Source organism: Archocentrus centrarchus, chromosome 15, assembly GCF_007364275.1.
Source record: "Archocentrus centrarchus isolate MPI-CPG fArcCen1 chromosome 15, fArcCen1, whole genome shotgun sequence".
Classification (NCBI taxonomy): domain Eukaryota; kingdom Metazoa; phylum Chordata; class Actinopteri; order Cichliformes; family Cichlidae; genus Archocentrus; species Archocentrus centrarchus.
Genome location: NC_044360.1, coordinates 6,472,806 through 6,490,280, shown reverse-complemented (window position 1 = coordinate 6,490,280; position 17,475 = coordinate 6,472,806). Strand labels below are relative to the sequence as shown.

Genomic DNA, 17,475 nt, shown 5'->3' with positions numbered 1-17,475 from the left:
CTACATGTAAGACTAAAATGAGTACTCATTTTTGTCTTACATGTAGATGCAACGTTTCTAGATTGTGATGTGTGGGCACAGTGCACACACAGCTGGACAAAGTAACTGAAACACTTTATGATGCAGCGATAGATGCCAACACAGATTTTGGTCAAAATCTGAATCAGATTTGAATACAAATGAAAATTGTAAACTTTGTGTTTTTCTGGTCCATTTAGCTAATTATGATCAAGGCTAATTTAGCATTTATTGCATTTTGTTGCACACATTTTTGATTGCAAAACTAATTACAAATATTCCCATCATTGTTTTCCTTAACTGAGAAATTTTTAGTGATCTTAGCCTGAAAATGTCCTCCGGTTTCCTCTCTATGGTTCTCTTTCAGACTGTAGTACTTAGTGCTGCCAGTGGGGGGCATTTCTGCTTCATCACACACTGCAGAAAGATAGGTATGTGTAAATGCATATTTAAGCACAAATATATGTTGTGTGCAGTAGAATATTACTGCATCATATTTTTCTCTATTTAAATTTAATTGAAATGCATGAAAGTGAGAATATATTTTATTCCTGGTGTGATTTTTCAGGAATAATCGCCTTTTGTCTTTAATCACGTGTGTGTCGTGGTACGACCGGGTTTTAAACTCCAGATGTTTGACATTGTTTGGTGCTATTCCCTTGAGTACCATCTCAAACTGCAGACATGCAGAACTTCAGAAGCCTTTCTGTTCTTAGTGAAGACCTGAACTTTGTTTGTCATGACTGTGGCAGCTCTGTGGTTGATCTTCAGCGTGTGATAGATAATCCAGGTTGCTCCGTGTCAGCCCCTTTGTGCCTTTCCTGCACATGTAACAGAGTCTTGAACGGAAGCCACCAATTATTGGCACTCAGCGCTCATTTCTCTTACATATCAACACACAAACACACACAGCCATGATTCGACCACTTCAGGGGACTTTGCGTTGATTTACGTTCATTCCCCGTGAACTTACTATACACATAGCCCTAAATACCGCTAATCTTGATTCTGGCCCAAACAATTTAACTTATAAAATTCGCGATGTCGGTGAACAAGGTCTAAAGGGGACCCCAGATTATTGTGTCTGAGATATATCTCATCTTAGACAATATTAAAGTCTCCTAGCATAACTTACATTCCAGGAAGTTATAAAAAATCAAGTCAAAGACACGAATATCTACAAATTTAAATGTTTTAACAACATATTTTTTGCTTAGTCTTAACTACCTCATTAATGACTTGATAACTACACAAAAGATTTAACAAAACCTGCAAGGATCACCGATTATGGTTCAAAACACAACCTAAATCCACCCACGGGACAACGTGCTTGCATTTTAAAAGCTTCTCAGCTGAGCCCTGACGCACTAGGTATTAGTCTTGGCTTACCTCTATTACCGTGAGGTCCCGTTAAATTATGACTCTGCATCAAAGACCGCGTGGCCTAAAGAGGACAGTTCATTTTATTTAATTGTAGATCAGAGTTCACGATCTCCTCACATTTATTGACAGCATAGTGAAATACCGGTTTGATCTTTTCTTAAGCCGACAATGAAAATCGTGAATTCGTTTTTAATTCGTGGAGTCTAATTACACGTCACTTCCGCTGATTTTTCCCCACGTCATCTTCCCCTACGACAACAAACATCCTCCGCTAATCCTCCAACACAGACAAATATTCACAGTTTTACTGTTTGGAACTTTTTTATTATTTTTTTCTTGTATATTTTTATCAAAACGTTTCCACATATAAAATTACAGGAATACACTGTTTTTTTTTATTTGTTTGAATTTTTGAAGGAAAAAAAAACGTAGAAGATACTTGCTACAGAGAAAGAATAAAATATATTTCTAATTAATACAAATAAAACAAGTACTGGCGTAGACTATAATAGATATGATAGCATATTAAACTGGAATCAACGAGAGAACATACCTATTTATATGCAACTTTATGGTTTTTCAGAATCCTCTCGGTGCTAAATAAAACAACAAGCTTTTCAGAAAAAAAAAATCTCGTTGTAAGACCCTGTAACCCTGAGAAAAGAAGTTGGATTTACAGTCAGCTGTGTGCATTAAAAACTTGTACCTTCAGTTTGGCTCTTTTAAAAATTATTTGTATGCGTCTAAGTGGGAAAAACATAATAATGCAAGAAAAAAAAATATGGCTACTTTCCTACTAAATATGCATTATTTTTGGATGCTTCTCTGTACAAAATACAAGTTAAAACATAATTTGTGCAGCCACTCAACACGTAATTTGGTGTGTCTGCTCTTCTGTTACCCTTTAAGCGCCAGTTTGTGTAACATTTTGGTAATGTGCATATTCATAAATTAGGATATTTCAGCTTTTAGGTAGCTGCTATACAACCCTGTATTATGTTTACCCTGTAGAGAAAATAAAACCCTGTTTTATCCTCGTTCAACGCAGTCACAAGTACTTTGGCACCGCAACGAACTGGCGCCATGCTTCTGCGTCTTCTTCGGATGTCTAAACGTGAAACAATTCTCTAATTGCACCAGAGAGATGTCGGGCCCTCTGCAAACTTAAAAATATTCATTAATGAATTAATTACGAGACTGAATGTGGGTGGAATAGAAAGACTTTTTAAAAAGCTTCAAAGTTGAAGTTAAAAACAACGAAAAAAAAATAATACATTATGGAATTTATAAAGTCTTGTGTTCGTCAAGGCTGCAACTTTAAAGCAGTTGAGAATTGTTTGAGGACTGCAGTCACCCTGGATAAATTAAGCAACATCATCAACATCGTTGGAGAAGGTGCTACCATGGCTGCCTTCGACGGCCAAACTCTGCTCCGGTGTTCAGACTGTTATCACCGTCTTCATGTTATCGCTGCTGCTCGTACTGCTGTTGCTGCTGCTGCTATTGTTGTTGTTGTTGTCAGTCGCTTTCTTGTTTTTGCTCTTTCCTTTGGTGTTGGGCAGCTTGTTGTCTTTCTTCCAGCGCATGCGCCGGTTCTGGAACCACACCTTCACCTGGCGTTCGGACAGGCAGAGCGCGTGTGCCACCTCAACGCGGCGGCGGCGCGTGAGATAACGGCTAAAGTGGAACTCCTTCTCGAGCTCCAGGACCTGCTGTCGCGTGTAGGCCGTCCGCAACCTCTTTGGCTCCGGGCCCACGTGGTTTGGATTAACTGTAAAAAACAAGAAAGGAGGGAGTTTCCGTACCGTTTTTATTTATTTATTTTATTTTGTCTTCAACAATGATCAAGGATGGACATATTTAACAGCCATATTCAATTAATTAAATACAGTAAAAATTAATTATCTCTAAAGTCAAGCCTTTTAAATTCTTATTCCAGATATAATCATGTAGGTTTTTTTTTGTTTTGTTTTTTCCTGTTGGTCGAAATCTTCATTTGCGTTGGACTGGGAAGATGTCCAAGGCACGATTTTTACTATTATCTGCAAGAGGTTTGTTCCGCCTTATGCGTTCCACATCAGATACACACCATACGCTTGCGGACACACACACACACACACACACACGCTCGCCGTGGCAGGGCCGGGTCATAAAACTTTATAGCGGTTGTAATTCTCGCCGACTCTCACTGAGATCGTAAATAACTCGACAACAAAAAGCGATGCTCACAAATGGACAAAACACTGAAAGAAAGAAAGAAAGAAAGAAAGAAGAAAGAAGAAAGAAAGAAAGAAAGAAGAAAGAAAGGAAAGAAAGAAAAGAAAGAAAGAAGAAGAAGAAGAAAGAAGAAGAAAGAAAGAAAGAAAGAAAGAAACCCCCGACAGAAAAAAATAACAGAATAACACTAACGTTTTGGAGAAATGAAATGGGCAGTGGAGATGGACAGATTAAAATGTTCAGACTAGCCTACCATGAGCGACGTGCACTTTCTTCATCCACGGTGTAGACAACAATGGGCGGCTTGTCTTTGCCCTGGCAGGCCGTTTTCCTCTGCACCTGAGCGGGCTTTGTACAGGTCATCCAGGCCTGGCACTGCAGGTCACCCACGGGGAACCTCTCCTTCACGGGGGCGTCTGTCTGTCTGTAGACCGGGGTAGGGTGCACCTTGATGCTGCGAGTGGTCCTCTCCATCCTCGCGGCGAGGCCCCTGCAAAGAATGTTGATAACCGCTTTGTTGTTGTGTGTAGGGAGGCGGAGGGGGCTGCATGGACATGTATCCCCCTCCATAAGTACCACTGTCCTCGGGGTTGTTGTAATACCCCCCTTGGTCACTAAAATTACTGTAATCTTCTTCACATGGCGGGAACTGCGGCTCAGCATATTTACAGCTCACCACGTAGGACTCCATGATTGATTTATAGCGAAGCTGGTAGGAGAATACTAATTTTTCTTTCTCTCCCCTCTCTCTGTCTCTTTTTCCCCCTCTGGCATGAAGCCATCCTGCGGCTGTCAAATAGACGGACGGCCGCGCGGGCCACGTGACCCTGCGACCAGCCAATGAGAGGCGACACTTTTGGTTGTTTATGTCAGACGTAATGGGATAATTTGGAGGAAAAAAAGTTCATTATAGGACTAATGAAGAGTTGCTTGCCGGGGAAGTTGCTACAATTAGGTATTTGTGGACACAGAAAAAATAATCCTGAGTCTAAAGTGTTACTATTCGAGTAATTCAAATCTATCTATCTATCTATCTATCTATCTATCTATCTATCTATCTATCTATCTATCTATCTATCTATCTATCTATCTATCTATCTATCTATCTATCTATCTATCTATCTATCTATCTATCTCCCACTGCCACACAGCCCCTATTGAACACGCACTGACTGTAGATTTATGACTTTTAGCTGACTGACTTTTACCCCCACAGATGGCCGGAGCTGAAAAATTAATCTCGCCCATATTGAGGGACGGCGGGGCCATATTTGGCCTTGTGGCCGGTCAAAGGATGGACAACAAAACCTGGCCGGTCAGAAAGGTCTCAAATAAAAGAATGGGATAAAAGGTTCCCAGACAGTGACTAGTAGTTGGCTTTGTTCAGCCGAGGTCAGGCCGAGGTGTCCCGTTCACCATCTCGGCTTTTAAAGGTGGCTGGTGGGGGTGGGGGGGCGCGTTTCTTGGCTTAAAAAAATGCTAAGTCAAGCTGAAAATGCGACGGTTTAAAAAATGAAGCTTAATGCTAAATTTGTGTTAAAAAGGGGGAAAGAGATAAGTGGGAATATGCTAAATTTGCGCCCTCACACGAAGGAAAAGGACACATAATGAGGATGATCGCACTGAATTTTGATCTTTCGCTAAAGCGATCTCTTTTAAAATGCTAAATTACAAATGTCAAGGTCTTAATAGATTATCTTCACTCTCGGCAATCGACCATTAATCCGTATAAAATCCTTCTAGATTTCACGAGGATTTCTTTGGCTGCAGCTGCTCTCTGAGGATTTGATGCGCAGCCAAAACCTCTTATTAACTACACGGACTACTTTTACTCCTGCTTATAATACTCCTGTAAAGAGAAGATGGAACATACTTGGGCATTAAAGAGCTAATGTGGAGGATGTGATGTATTTGAAGCCTTTGCCATGGCTGACAGAAAATGCTTCTATGGGCTTAATTGCTCTGATCTATTGAGTCATTTGTGCAAAGCAGCTCTTAAAGAATGACTGATAAGCAACCAAATAGGTAATAGAGTGGCCAGTTCTTCTTTTTCTTCTGTCAGAATATTTTTTCCTCTGTTTCATGGTCTGGTGCCATCTAAATAGGCAACATTTCCATTGTTGTTAGATGGGAGATTTTTCACCCAGAGCGTTTCTAGCTTCAGTTTCTATCAGTTATTGTTCCAGCTGAGATAAAGGCATTAGTGTGCACAGATTTTCACTGAAGAGTTACAGATTTACTACATTTATGAATGGGCTGCAGAGGCAGTGTAATCAGGGCAGCAAACCGAGTTGCTTTTTTTTTTTTTTTTTTTTTTTTATAAGCCCAATCTTTATCAGATCTACATGCACACCCAGCTCAAGATACTGTGCTGTGGTTCTTGTTGAGATGCTGCACTTAATATTGATTTCATGATTTCTTACTGAGCAAACCTTAATCCTACCATGCAGGAAATTAGATCCAGTGGCGTGATCACAATTCAAGCTGTGAAAGTCAGCATGAGCAAACAATCCTTCTCAATTTGGCAATCCATTTGTATGCAGCAAAGGATGATGTCATCTCATAGACGCCTCTCTGTGCATGGCACCACAGAAATGTCAAATAATCATTCTAATAGGAAAGTGTAGAACTGTAGGGCTGAAGAAGGACATGATCCTTTAGCAAAGCTAGAGCACAGTAAAGAGTCATCCCTTTTTCCTCCCCTGTCATGGATTTTGATGGATGGTTAGTCATCACCCATAGACTCCCCTAGAACCCAATCTGTGACTGAAGCTGCTCCACACACATTCGGTTCTACAGGGTATATATAGGCGAAGGTTCACTTCATGGCTGGCCGCTGATGACTTCTTTTTGTTGTTGACAGAGATTACACTCCTGTGCCCTCTCTCTGACTTTTTTCATAGAGGCCATTGTGTTGACTAATGCTCTGCCTAAGAGTAATTACAATGCTTAAAATCACTATTCAGTCAGTCCCTTCTTTGTAAAGATGTGCATGTACCTGTTGTTAAGTGTCATTGTGTAATTTATTGAAACCATTATTCGTGCTGCAGCATGTAGCTTTTGGCATCAATAACCCATTATAGGGCATACCACATTAATTTTGATACATGTTTGTAATTACTGTAAACTAGTGAGGCCATCATCTAGAAGAGTGGCAAGCTCGACGAGAACATGCTGAGCCTTCAGACGTCTCCTCAGGCAAAATAATGCTTTCTACATCAGGCATGAATTGATTCCCTGGATCCAGAAGGTTACTTGGAGCTGGATTAGTTTGTGATATTTTCTCGAGAACATGATGACAGTGTCTCCTAATTATTGCTATATCAAATTGACGTGTGCATTGTAAACATATGATGCAAAATGTTTAATGTTACCCTGCCTGTTAATGGTAAATGTCCTTGGATCCAGTTACGGATTGATTCCAAAAGTTAATTACGTCTAAATTGGCTATGAAATTTCATGTTAAACTATCCATAAATTTCAGGCAGATCAGCAATAATTGGGACAAGGTGAAATTCAGGTTTGTAAATCTTTCTTGTAGCATGAAAAGTAGCTCACCTTCCACTGGAAAGGGGGCAAAAAGTGGGCCACAAGGTAACTCTGCCAGAGGGTGGTTAATGCGAAATGGAGATGGCCACCTTGTCCCATCCACGTTCTCATTTGTCAATAGTTTACACCAAGGTGTCCGAGTTACTCTGATATCATGTGTTGTTGCTTGAACATAATTCGCTAAAGTTCTGCATGTGTGATTTGAAGTCTGACCTCTGTGTTCTCTTTCATTTCTTTATTGAGGCATCCTGTATGAGCTTTCTCAGGTAAAAAGTAACATATCAGAAGGACTTGCTTTAATATAGAAGAAAGGTTTGTTACTGATGGCCATACTTGGTTTTGAACAAGTTGCACATTTCATTTTAATCATTTCAAATCAACGAGGAAGCGCTCTATTCTGCAGCCCATCAGCAGTTAAAAGTTCCACCTCTTTCACAATTTTGCCGGCCAAGCTTTGACTGTAGTGAAACGGCCCAAATTACAGTGGTCACCTGCCAAGTTTGCTTGTAAACAAACTACCAGATGCAGTGCAAACTGATCCACATGAAACTAGTGGCGGGGGGGGGGGGGTGGTAATTTCCGAACTTGGCCCGCGGACCTCAGATTTATGGACTGAACTGAAAATCGTGGCACTTGAGGGAACTTGGCCCTGAAACTAAATCTAAATTTCTCATTTAGTTCCTGCTGAAATACATTTATGGTGGTCCACAGCGCCTGTAAATGTTTACAGCTGAACATCTGCTGTCAGCTGCCAGTGAAAGCACCACAGTTTATATCCAACGATATTTAATTCAAGTTGTACATTTTCAATTGACAGCATTAGTAATCATGTTGACTGTTTTTGCTTGGATATTAAATTTGGAGTAAGATGCATGTATTACATATGTATTGATTTTTTTTTCTCACATATCAAAGCTCATGCTCCACTGGAGGCAACATTACCCACGTCTTTTTTTTTTTCCACCCCCCACACACACACACACTTTACCTCATTCACAGTAATGCATCATTATGAATATTGCTGACGTTTGCATTGTTTTTCAAATTGTATTGCAAATTTGGTCAAGATGCCACATAGAGTTTCTGTTTCCATTTCTTCCCTTGGGCGATTTTCTGTGCTCTGGCAGACGCTCATTCTTTGTGTTTACATGTACTAAATTCCCATGGCTGGTTGAATGAGTGCTTGATGACAACTCCGGTCAGAACCATTGTTGCGAAAGCAAAAAGCTCGCGTTGCATGGAGTGACGAAGAACAGCAAAACTTATGTAAAGCATGATTGGTTTCACATTAAACAGTGGGAAAGCTAAACAGAAAAAAAAAAGGCGAAACAAGCATTGATCTTTAACAATTCTGATTGATTTGGGTGAATAATGAAACTGCAGCGTTTGGGGCACCGTTCTGCTGATGTGGAAATTACAAATGGTCAAAAAATCCTTTCACTTAAACTATTAATCCACGCCCCGAGTGAAAAAGGACTTTGACTTAAAACTTTCATTTTTTCACAATTATTCCAACCTAAATTCTTCTGCTTGGACACTGGAGTCATTAGCTGGCACCTCTGAATGGTGTTCCCTAGCTCTGAACTTTGGTGGATTTCTTTTACAGACAACAACAACGGAGCGATGCTTCGGTTTCTCAAAGGGCATTCTTCTTTAAGAATGTAACCTAGCTGCCGTCAGGTCGCGAGAGGGTCACTCAGAATCGTTGACCGCTGGTTCACCGTTTCATTAGTCCCCGCGCTGGACAGGGCAACGCAGGGGCTCGAGCTGGGGACCACGCAGAGTTCACGCGGCCCTGCGGGAGTCGCGAGCCTATTGTCCGCTGGTTTCTCCCTGGTTAGATTATAGCTGTACAAAGGGAAGCAGTGCTCCGATATTAAGGGTTAAAGAGGGAGGATACGTGTGTGACCGCTATGTGAATACGATCCACTGATTTAAAATGGGATTTCCTACCACATTTATGAATTATTATTACTTTTGGCAGCGGGTTAATCAACCTTCATATATCAGTTTTCCATTATACGTTGATTATTGATTAACGCTGGAAATCTGGCAGTTTAATTAGGCATCTTTAATGTCCCTCTTCACTCGGGTTGTGGATATAATTTAGTCGAAGATGACTGTCCTGAATATTCTAGTTGCAGAACTTGTGATCATTTGATACTCTGAGTTCATAATCTTTCATGCAGGCTGTCTTTGCAGATCTGAATTCAACACTCGGGTCTGCAGATGATATAACCGCAAGCAGCAGTAACATAAGCACTTATCCATATAAACAGCCTATTGCCTTTTAGGAGATCGCATAAATAAATTCTCCTCTCATCCCGAGTTTGGCACGAAGCCATTCAGTTGTGGCTTTTCTTTCTGGGGTTGTTTCACTTTTTCATCTTAGACAGGCTGACCGCGGGCTCACCCCTCCACCCCCGGCCCTGTGCCGGGTCAAAGCCGAGCTGAGAGCTGCTTTAACCCGGTTTAGACATTAACTGCGAACCTCCAGCCCTGCATGGGAACCCAATGCACCGTCTCGGACCGATCAGCGCGGCCGAGCAAAGTTGCCCAAATCTGATTGCAAATTAGTAAAAATAACTTCAAAATTAAATGCTGCGGACAGTTTAAATGAACAAACGCTCATCGTATCGTGAAACTGCAAGTCTGCAAAAACATTTTTGGTTTTGTCGTCTATAACGCTGGGAACGATCGTTTCACGTGTAACCAGATGAACTTTATTAGCTAATATATATATATTATATATATATATATATATATATATATATATATATATATATATATATATATATATATATATATATATATATAAGATATATTTTTAGTTAAAAGGGAATAAATCTGTTTCCAACACAAAAACAACGATAGTGATCTTATAATTATAATCGAGAAATATAAGCTTCATTTTTATCGTGGTACAAAACTATAAATTAGGCAGCCCTTTTAAAATAATGTACCGTTAGTTGTTAAACAGCAAAAATCATACAGGTTACTGCAAACAAATAAGAATAGCTATGTGTATAGCTTTCTATGCACAGACGCTGCACCAGTAATACCTGGATGCCAATTTCTAAATGCTTTAACAATTTTCATTTTACACAAAAATAAATTAAAAATATTATTAAAAAAATACACAATATAATGTATCAAAAATGAGAATAGCAAAATACATTTAAAGACCACACACACCCTATTTTCTTCGGACAGTCTTTATAACATTTAACTCACTTTTAAGCCAAAATATGAGAGAAGTTGCGTCTGTTGCGAAATTTGCTGCAGTAAGTTAGAGACGCTCCCCTCTCCGCAGTCTTGAACATTATTAGTTATTTAAAAGATTAATGTCCCTGCTTTTTTTTTTTTTTTAAACTTGTCATGCCTCTATGGAAGAGTGTCCAGCTGTGAGTATAATCACAATTTTCCCCTGCCATAAACCGTTAGTTTATAGTTCTCGTCTCGCTCCTGTTTATAGCCTTTGGGGAGTGAGGCTTGGTGTTAGAGAGATAGCTGTAAAATTTAACATCTCAACAAAGGTGCCATAACTCCTGTTATTTCAGATTGCATTTTCCATTTCCATACAAACATCACCGGTGCAACGAGAATATGAAATCATTTTGAATGCGCCAAAAAAAAAAGGCTTATGTTCAGTTCTCTATCACGCAGATATAAAAGTGTTGATTAAATAATTCCACTGCAGCTTCATATTATTATTATTATTATTATTATTATTATTATTATTATTATTATTATTATTGTTAGTCCTCTAAATGATAATCCTCAACATATGGAATAAGGCCGCCTCAGAAAGGATGCCGGCTACTGTTTGCCGATTCAAGAACACGCACATATGCCACATGGAAATCGTAAACCCACATACAGGCGCGCGCGCGCGCCACACACACACCACACACACCACACCAGATATAGAGTTTCATGTTAAGGACTTCCTCTAGAATATGTTAAAATGCTGACTACTGTTATCTTTTTTTTTAGAATAGAGGAACAAATTTTTGGCATCAATCATTTCTCCGCAGTGAGCTGAATCCAGACAGAACATTAAACTTCTCATTCCTGAACAGTCCTCCACCGAAAGAAGGTTCAAACGGGCCTCTAAACGTCGGGATTTTTGTTTTACCTGAAAGAGGATCATTTTATTTTGGAAAAGAATATTTAAATCTATATTTAAAAGAAAGAAAAAAAAGGGGGGGGCGAGGTTTAAATTGCTCAACTTCTCATCCTGCACCTCTAACATGCTGTCCCAGATATCTGTGCAGTATATCCTGTATACTGGACTATATAATATATACGGGTAGTATATACCAGAGTATTAGACCTGACACATTCAATATAAAGCAAGCAAACAAAAATATCTTCACAGAGTCCATTCTTACACTGAACTGAAATAAGACCTTGAACGTCAGTATTTTTACGCACAAATGTCCAATTCAATGTAACTTTTTTATGGCTTAATTAATTCGATTATATATTGGACTACAGGTGGCTCTCTGAAACCCTCACTCACTTCACCAGAGGCCCCTGGGGGGTCCCCGACCACTGCTTTCATCGGGGAACACTTCCCCCACCCATGTCCTCCTGCCCCCCCTGCCCCTTACAGTCATAACTTCATATCTGCGCCAAATATGAAAACGAAACACACTTACTTGCTCTGTCCTGCTCTCGCGTTTAAAGCGCGATCGCTCGTTATTCTAGTGTAAAATCCCGTTAGAGCGGATCGAAGCTGAGTGCGGGGACCGTTCTCCGTTGTTTCTCTCAGCAATACAAAGCGCATTCTGTTGATTTCGGACAAATATCGGCTACCAATCCCATCTGGCCGCCTGTCGGCTATTCTCTCTGAGTTATATTTTGGGGCTTGTCAAAGCTCCGGCAATAAAACACACTTTTATTACCGTCACGTGCTCACTTTTTTTTTTTCCTTGCTACTCCCACAGGGGTTCATAAATTATTAGCCCCTGCACGAGAACCACTTTATTCGATAATGGCGCCAAAGGAAAAAAGAGGGAGCTTTAATCTCTGGGGTTGTACTGTTGGAGATTTAAAAATTAACTGTGGTCATGCAATGCGTTTTCCTCTTTTGAGTTTTCTCTCAATGAGGGTTTCTCATTCATTGAAGCTTCAAATGATGTTTTTTTTTTTCTCTTTAATCCAAAAAAATTATATTGAATTATTTTCCATTTTCAATATAACTCCCATTGCTGCCATTAAAATGAATGTCCACAGCCTGTTACGGGTTTTTTAACCGACCCAATAGTACATAAAATGTGGAGTCTCCCCATGAGACTCTGGTGTAGTTTGCACGCAGTGTCTTCCTCTAAACAAGCAGAGACTGAACGCCGTTTGCATTTCCGGATGTGTCTGGAATGCTGTTGGAACATTTGTTTCCTGCTTGATTCCGTAAATGGGGAGCCATAAAGCCATAAAGTTGCTCTGTGAAAACAGACTGGACACCGCTTTGCTTGCTTTAGCAGCTCCGCGGCTGCTGGGACATTTAGGTGTCAAAACAAGACATTAAACCAAAAGTTACATAAGAGTCTTTAAAAAAAAAACTAGCTATACTTCAAAAATACACAATCATCCAACTACTGCTGCGACTACTACTAATAAGCGTCTTATATATAGATAACTGTAATACATTATTGAGCTGAATGCAGCCACACAGGCTGCGGGAGCGCGCAGGCCAATAACGCTTAACGAAAACGCACTTCATCGCTTCTTATAAACATATGCAGCAGAAAACTGTCATTACTCGTCCACCAGATGTTAGGCCTAAAGTTTTGATTTATTCCTCTTTTGCATAAATGTTGCAAAACACCCCCCAAATGTTTAGCATCTCGCTAATTAGTAATTATTAATCATATTAAGACAAATATTCACACATCAACGACGTCCATGCGCTTTTCGTTTAAATCTTTCCATTACCGAAGCTTTACTGGTGCTTTTGAAACCACAAGCCACTTGACTCCCTGATTTATAACACCTTGGCTTGGCGTCCTGCCTAATGACTCCTCCTAGCAGCTGTAACAATAAAATCACATCAGACCAAACAAAATGATCCCGGGACATAAGCGGGAGAAAATCCCTCTGTTCCAGGTGCACTCAAGGTAAATGACAGCAAAAAAAACCGTCATGACCCCCAGCCGGACGGGGCTGGAGGGTGAGGAGGATGAAGATGGTGTTTGCTACCCGAGTCTGACCGGAGCTGGTAAAAACTCCAAAGAGCTCCAATATGGATATAGCTCACTGAGGGCCATTGTTTAAGATTTCATCCTTGAGTCTGTAGCCCATCTAGTGATACCAAACGGCGCCAGCTCACACGTGGAAGCATTTAAAGGACACAGCGTTTCTTATGTTAGCAGTTACATAATTTTTAATGACTATTACAAATTTGTTGTAGCAGCATTTGTGTTAGTAAGTTAGTATCTGTTTTAAAGCAGTTTCTCTTTAATGTGCTGAATGAACTGCAGTGAATTGTTCTGGGTTTATTCGTCCTTCTGTGTGTATTACCGCAGGGATTTAAGTCCACGAAGGTGGAGGGATGCATTGCACCAGCTGCAGTGTGCGCTGCCGTGTGCATTACCGAGTTCCAGACTAATAGCGCCCCTGCTGGTCAATAATAACACTAGCACTCTAGGCATGGCAGTTTAACATCAGCAACACGTCAAAGTCCAAGTCACGAAATCAAATTTCTCTATGCTTTTTGTATTATTAATTGTATTTAATTCGGCAGAAAGTTAGATGACAGGATAAAACATTACTTTAAATCATTACAGATAAATATTTTTTCTCTTTTCTGTTTTGTTTTTCTTGCATCCAATGATAATGGCCAACTTAGCTGAGCAGTGTGATTTCTGAATAAAGGCTAAATATTCTGGCTGAATATCAAAGACGAGCCATGACAGAGAGGCATTGAAACAGAAATAAACACCAGCCCACATGATCAAGCCTGAAATTTGATGCAGTTAAGCGTAAACTTCGACGTCTGCTCAGTGAAACAGTGAAATGAAGCCCTCTCGACAAACCTGCAGGCTGTTTTCATCTCCAAAAGCATCCAGCCAAAACTTAGGTTTTTGCACCTCCCTGCAAAAAGAAAGAAACAGGCCTGTTTTATACCTCACACACACAAATACATCTCACATATCTTTGTCATTCTTTCTCAGGCTCTCTTTCTGTCTGACACAGCCTTAAATTTAATGTCTGCCTCATTCTCTGCGTCACTGTCTTCCCTATCTCCTTTTGTCTCTTTGTTTCTCCCTTACACACATTGACACATAAATGCACACACACACACACACACACACACACACACACACACACACACACACACACACACACACACCACACACACACACACACACACACACACACACCACACACACAGGCCCTGCCGCATTGCAGTAGGTTGTAAATACTCAGTGCCAGCTGAGCTTGACTGAGCAGCTCCCAGTGAAATACTGTCTTTGTTTCTGTGTATCTCCCACACCCCGCCTGCTGCCCTTGTGGGGGGAAAAAAAGAGTAAAATTCAAAAAAGGGAGAAAATACTGTCTTACTGTCTCTTTGTCTCTCTGACATTTGCCCTCATAAAAAAGGGACATCAGTGAAAACAAAAAACAAAATGGGAGGAAAGCATTCCATCTGTCTCATTCTGCCTGTCTGTCCAAGTACGCATGAAGGAAGAAGAAATTCAGTTTCTTACATAAAGATCTTGAAATCTATCAGCAAGGAGACAGATAACACAACAAGCAATACAACTAACATGCAAGAAGATGATATTTTATGATAATATGGCCAGCTAATCTCTTGAGAATGAAAAACATATTACTAGTTTTTGGGGTTATTTTATCACCAGGTGTCCTTTTGGCTTTACACACCAAGGGTGCATGAAACATGTGTGTCATAAACATTGCATAGATGAGTGAAATAGCCAAATATGTATGAACATGAGGCTACCATATTTACATGCATTTACACACTGTCGTGTGATCTTAAAGAGGTCTGTTAAAGGCTCGGAGGAATCAGTCCTTATAACAACATCATGCAAACACAATATTTATATTTCTCTTATAGTTCAACAATATACATTTTAAATGCATGATGCTATTTAGTTAGACTAAAATGATGCATTTTTCATCATTAACTTAAGGTGTGGGAATTAACTCAATTCAGTTATACAAAGCTATTTATGAGGAATGCTGCTGCTCTCTCTTTTTTCCTTAATTATTTTTTCAGTAGCCTTAAGACTTGTTTGCATCATTTCAATAAAAAGAGTTTAAAATGAGTCTTTGTTTTGTGTGTGCAGACAGCCATGATGCATTATTGCAATTGCAAGTTCAGTTGTTCAGTAAGGATGCAATGTTCAGCACACGCTGCAGTCTGCTTGCAGTCACTTCAGTTTTTTTCTGCAGCATAACATACAATCTTATTGAGCCATGGATATTAGTTAGCAGCAAAAAAACAGCTATTGCACTGACTCTTCCCACATCATGCATTGCTTGTTCACACCTCGCAGCTGCTGAATTGCATTTTGAATATTGAAGATCAGTGTTAGTACCTGAAATGATCAGTCTACTGGACTCCATTTTCCTCTGCAGCATTCTGCAACAGAATAAAAGCGAAAACGATAAATAAATCAGCCAGTCAGCACAAACATCATGAGAGTTGGAACAGTAGGCCTACACAGTTCAGAAGCGACGGAAACATGCCAACATCGAATGCCAGAATCTAAAAATACGTCTCCTTTTCACCACTGTTGACTTGACAGCCTGTTGGTTAGAAACTTGCCTGGTGTGCGTAAACAAATCAGCCACATATTTCACCTTTTATCATTTAAACGTAACATTTAAAGAGCAATTTCAAATTAAGATTGTAGTGCGAGAACAGTGTTGCAGAGAGGCTGAACAAAAACAGAGGAATTGTTTACCGTCTATGGAGGCGCGCGGGTGCCGAGAAACACTTCTGGCTTGCCGAGAGCGCGCGAAGTAAAGCCGCCTGCACGCTGCACGCGCACACATGACAGCGAGCGACCAATGGCGGGCAGGGTGTGCTCGTAAAACGCTTTTACGATCTGGGAGTTGTGCAAAGAGAAAATTGGAATTTGTGGTAGCTGGGTGCAAAAGAGAGCTGCGTTTCCAAACAAACGAACACGCGCAGAGGTCTCGATAAATCTAACAAATAGTTTAATTTAAAGGTTTAAACCGGTTTTTCTGGTGATTATTTATTTAGCCTACAACCACAATTTATTTAAAACAACTTCCCAAACCAAAACCTTTAGACCAGGAATGCACTGAGATGCCTTGAGTGCTGTTTCAAATATATATACATATAAACCTTCAAACGTAGACTTTTTCTAACTATCAATAGAGTTTTACTGCTTTAAAATACAAACAGCTCGCCCAGATCTGTGAATACTTTTAATTTTTCACCCTTTTACGCTCATGTTTAGTTATGTTGGCCTCACCGCAACAGAAACAGCAGTGGATTTATTGGAATATTGGAATAATGAATGACTTCACTGCAATTTCTCATTCTCACGCCCGCCGCATGTTATACTTATGCAGCCCACACTTTGCAGTAATAAATGATAATAATAATAAAAATAATTTCCCCAAATTAGACCTATTGAATGAGTCGTTAAATGCTTCAAATCTGCATTTTATTCTCTGTATCATACAACTTAAATGCTGGAAAAACAATCGGAAGTGTGTATATATTATTATTACTATTATTGCTGTTCAAAATACTTGGAACTCTGGCTAGACTTCAACCTATTAATAATACTGGTTAATAAAAAAAAAACTGTCGTTTTGACATTTGTTTAGACGTCTGAACACAGGTTACCATCTCTTCTGAAATATTCATATTCCTATTTGATATTGAATAAAGCAGCAAAAATCAATGGTGGTGCACTAATTTTAAGTAAATCCAGTAACAGAGGTGCGAAAAGTTTTAAGCGTCACGTCTACGTTTTTTTTTTTTTTTTTTAAATTAATCACTGAGTAAATTCATGGGAGATGTGGGAGGCCGTATTATGTCGGTGGAAAGTAGGGCCCAGAAATAGTACAGCCTATAAGACTTTGCTGCAGTGCTTGTTGCACATCTCCCTTTTTTTAGCTATTATTTTTCATATTTTCAGCTTATTTTCAGGAATTTTAAAAAAAGAAAAAAAAAAGAGCCATGTGCTCATGGCTATAGCACATTTGGGGTAGCTATAAATTTTAATTGTTTTATATTTGGTTAATGTGAGGTATACCGAATAATTATGGCCTACCTCTGCATGAAGTTCAGCTACA

General features: G+C 39.7%; 1 protein-coding gene across 1 annotated transcript; it reads right to left on the bottom strand.

Annotated features, from left to right (window-relative positions):
- Positions 1-1,766: 1,766 nt before the first annotated feature.
- On the bottom strand, positions 1,767-5,846 carry LOC115793344 (homeobox protein Hox-D4b-like). The gene is given in 4 exon segments (XM_030748288.1): positions 1,767-3,172; positions 3,872-3,902; positions 3,904-4,053; positions 4,055-5,846. Coding segments are annotated over 4 exon segments (768 nt in total). The 5' UTR covers positions 4,310-5,846; the 3' UTR covers positions 1,767-2,840.
- Positions 5,847-17,475: the final 11,629 nt, after the last annotated feature.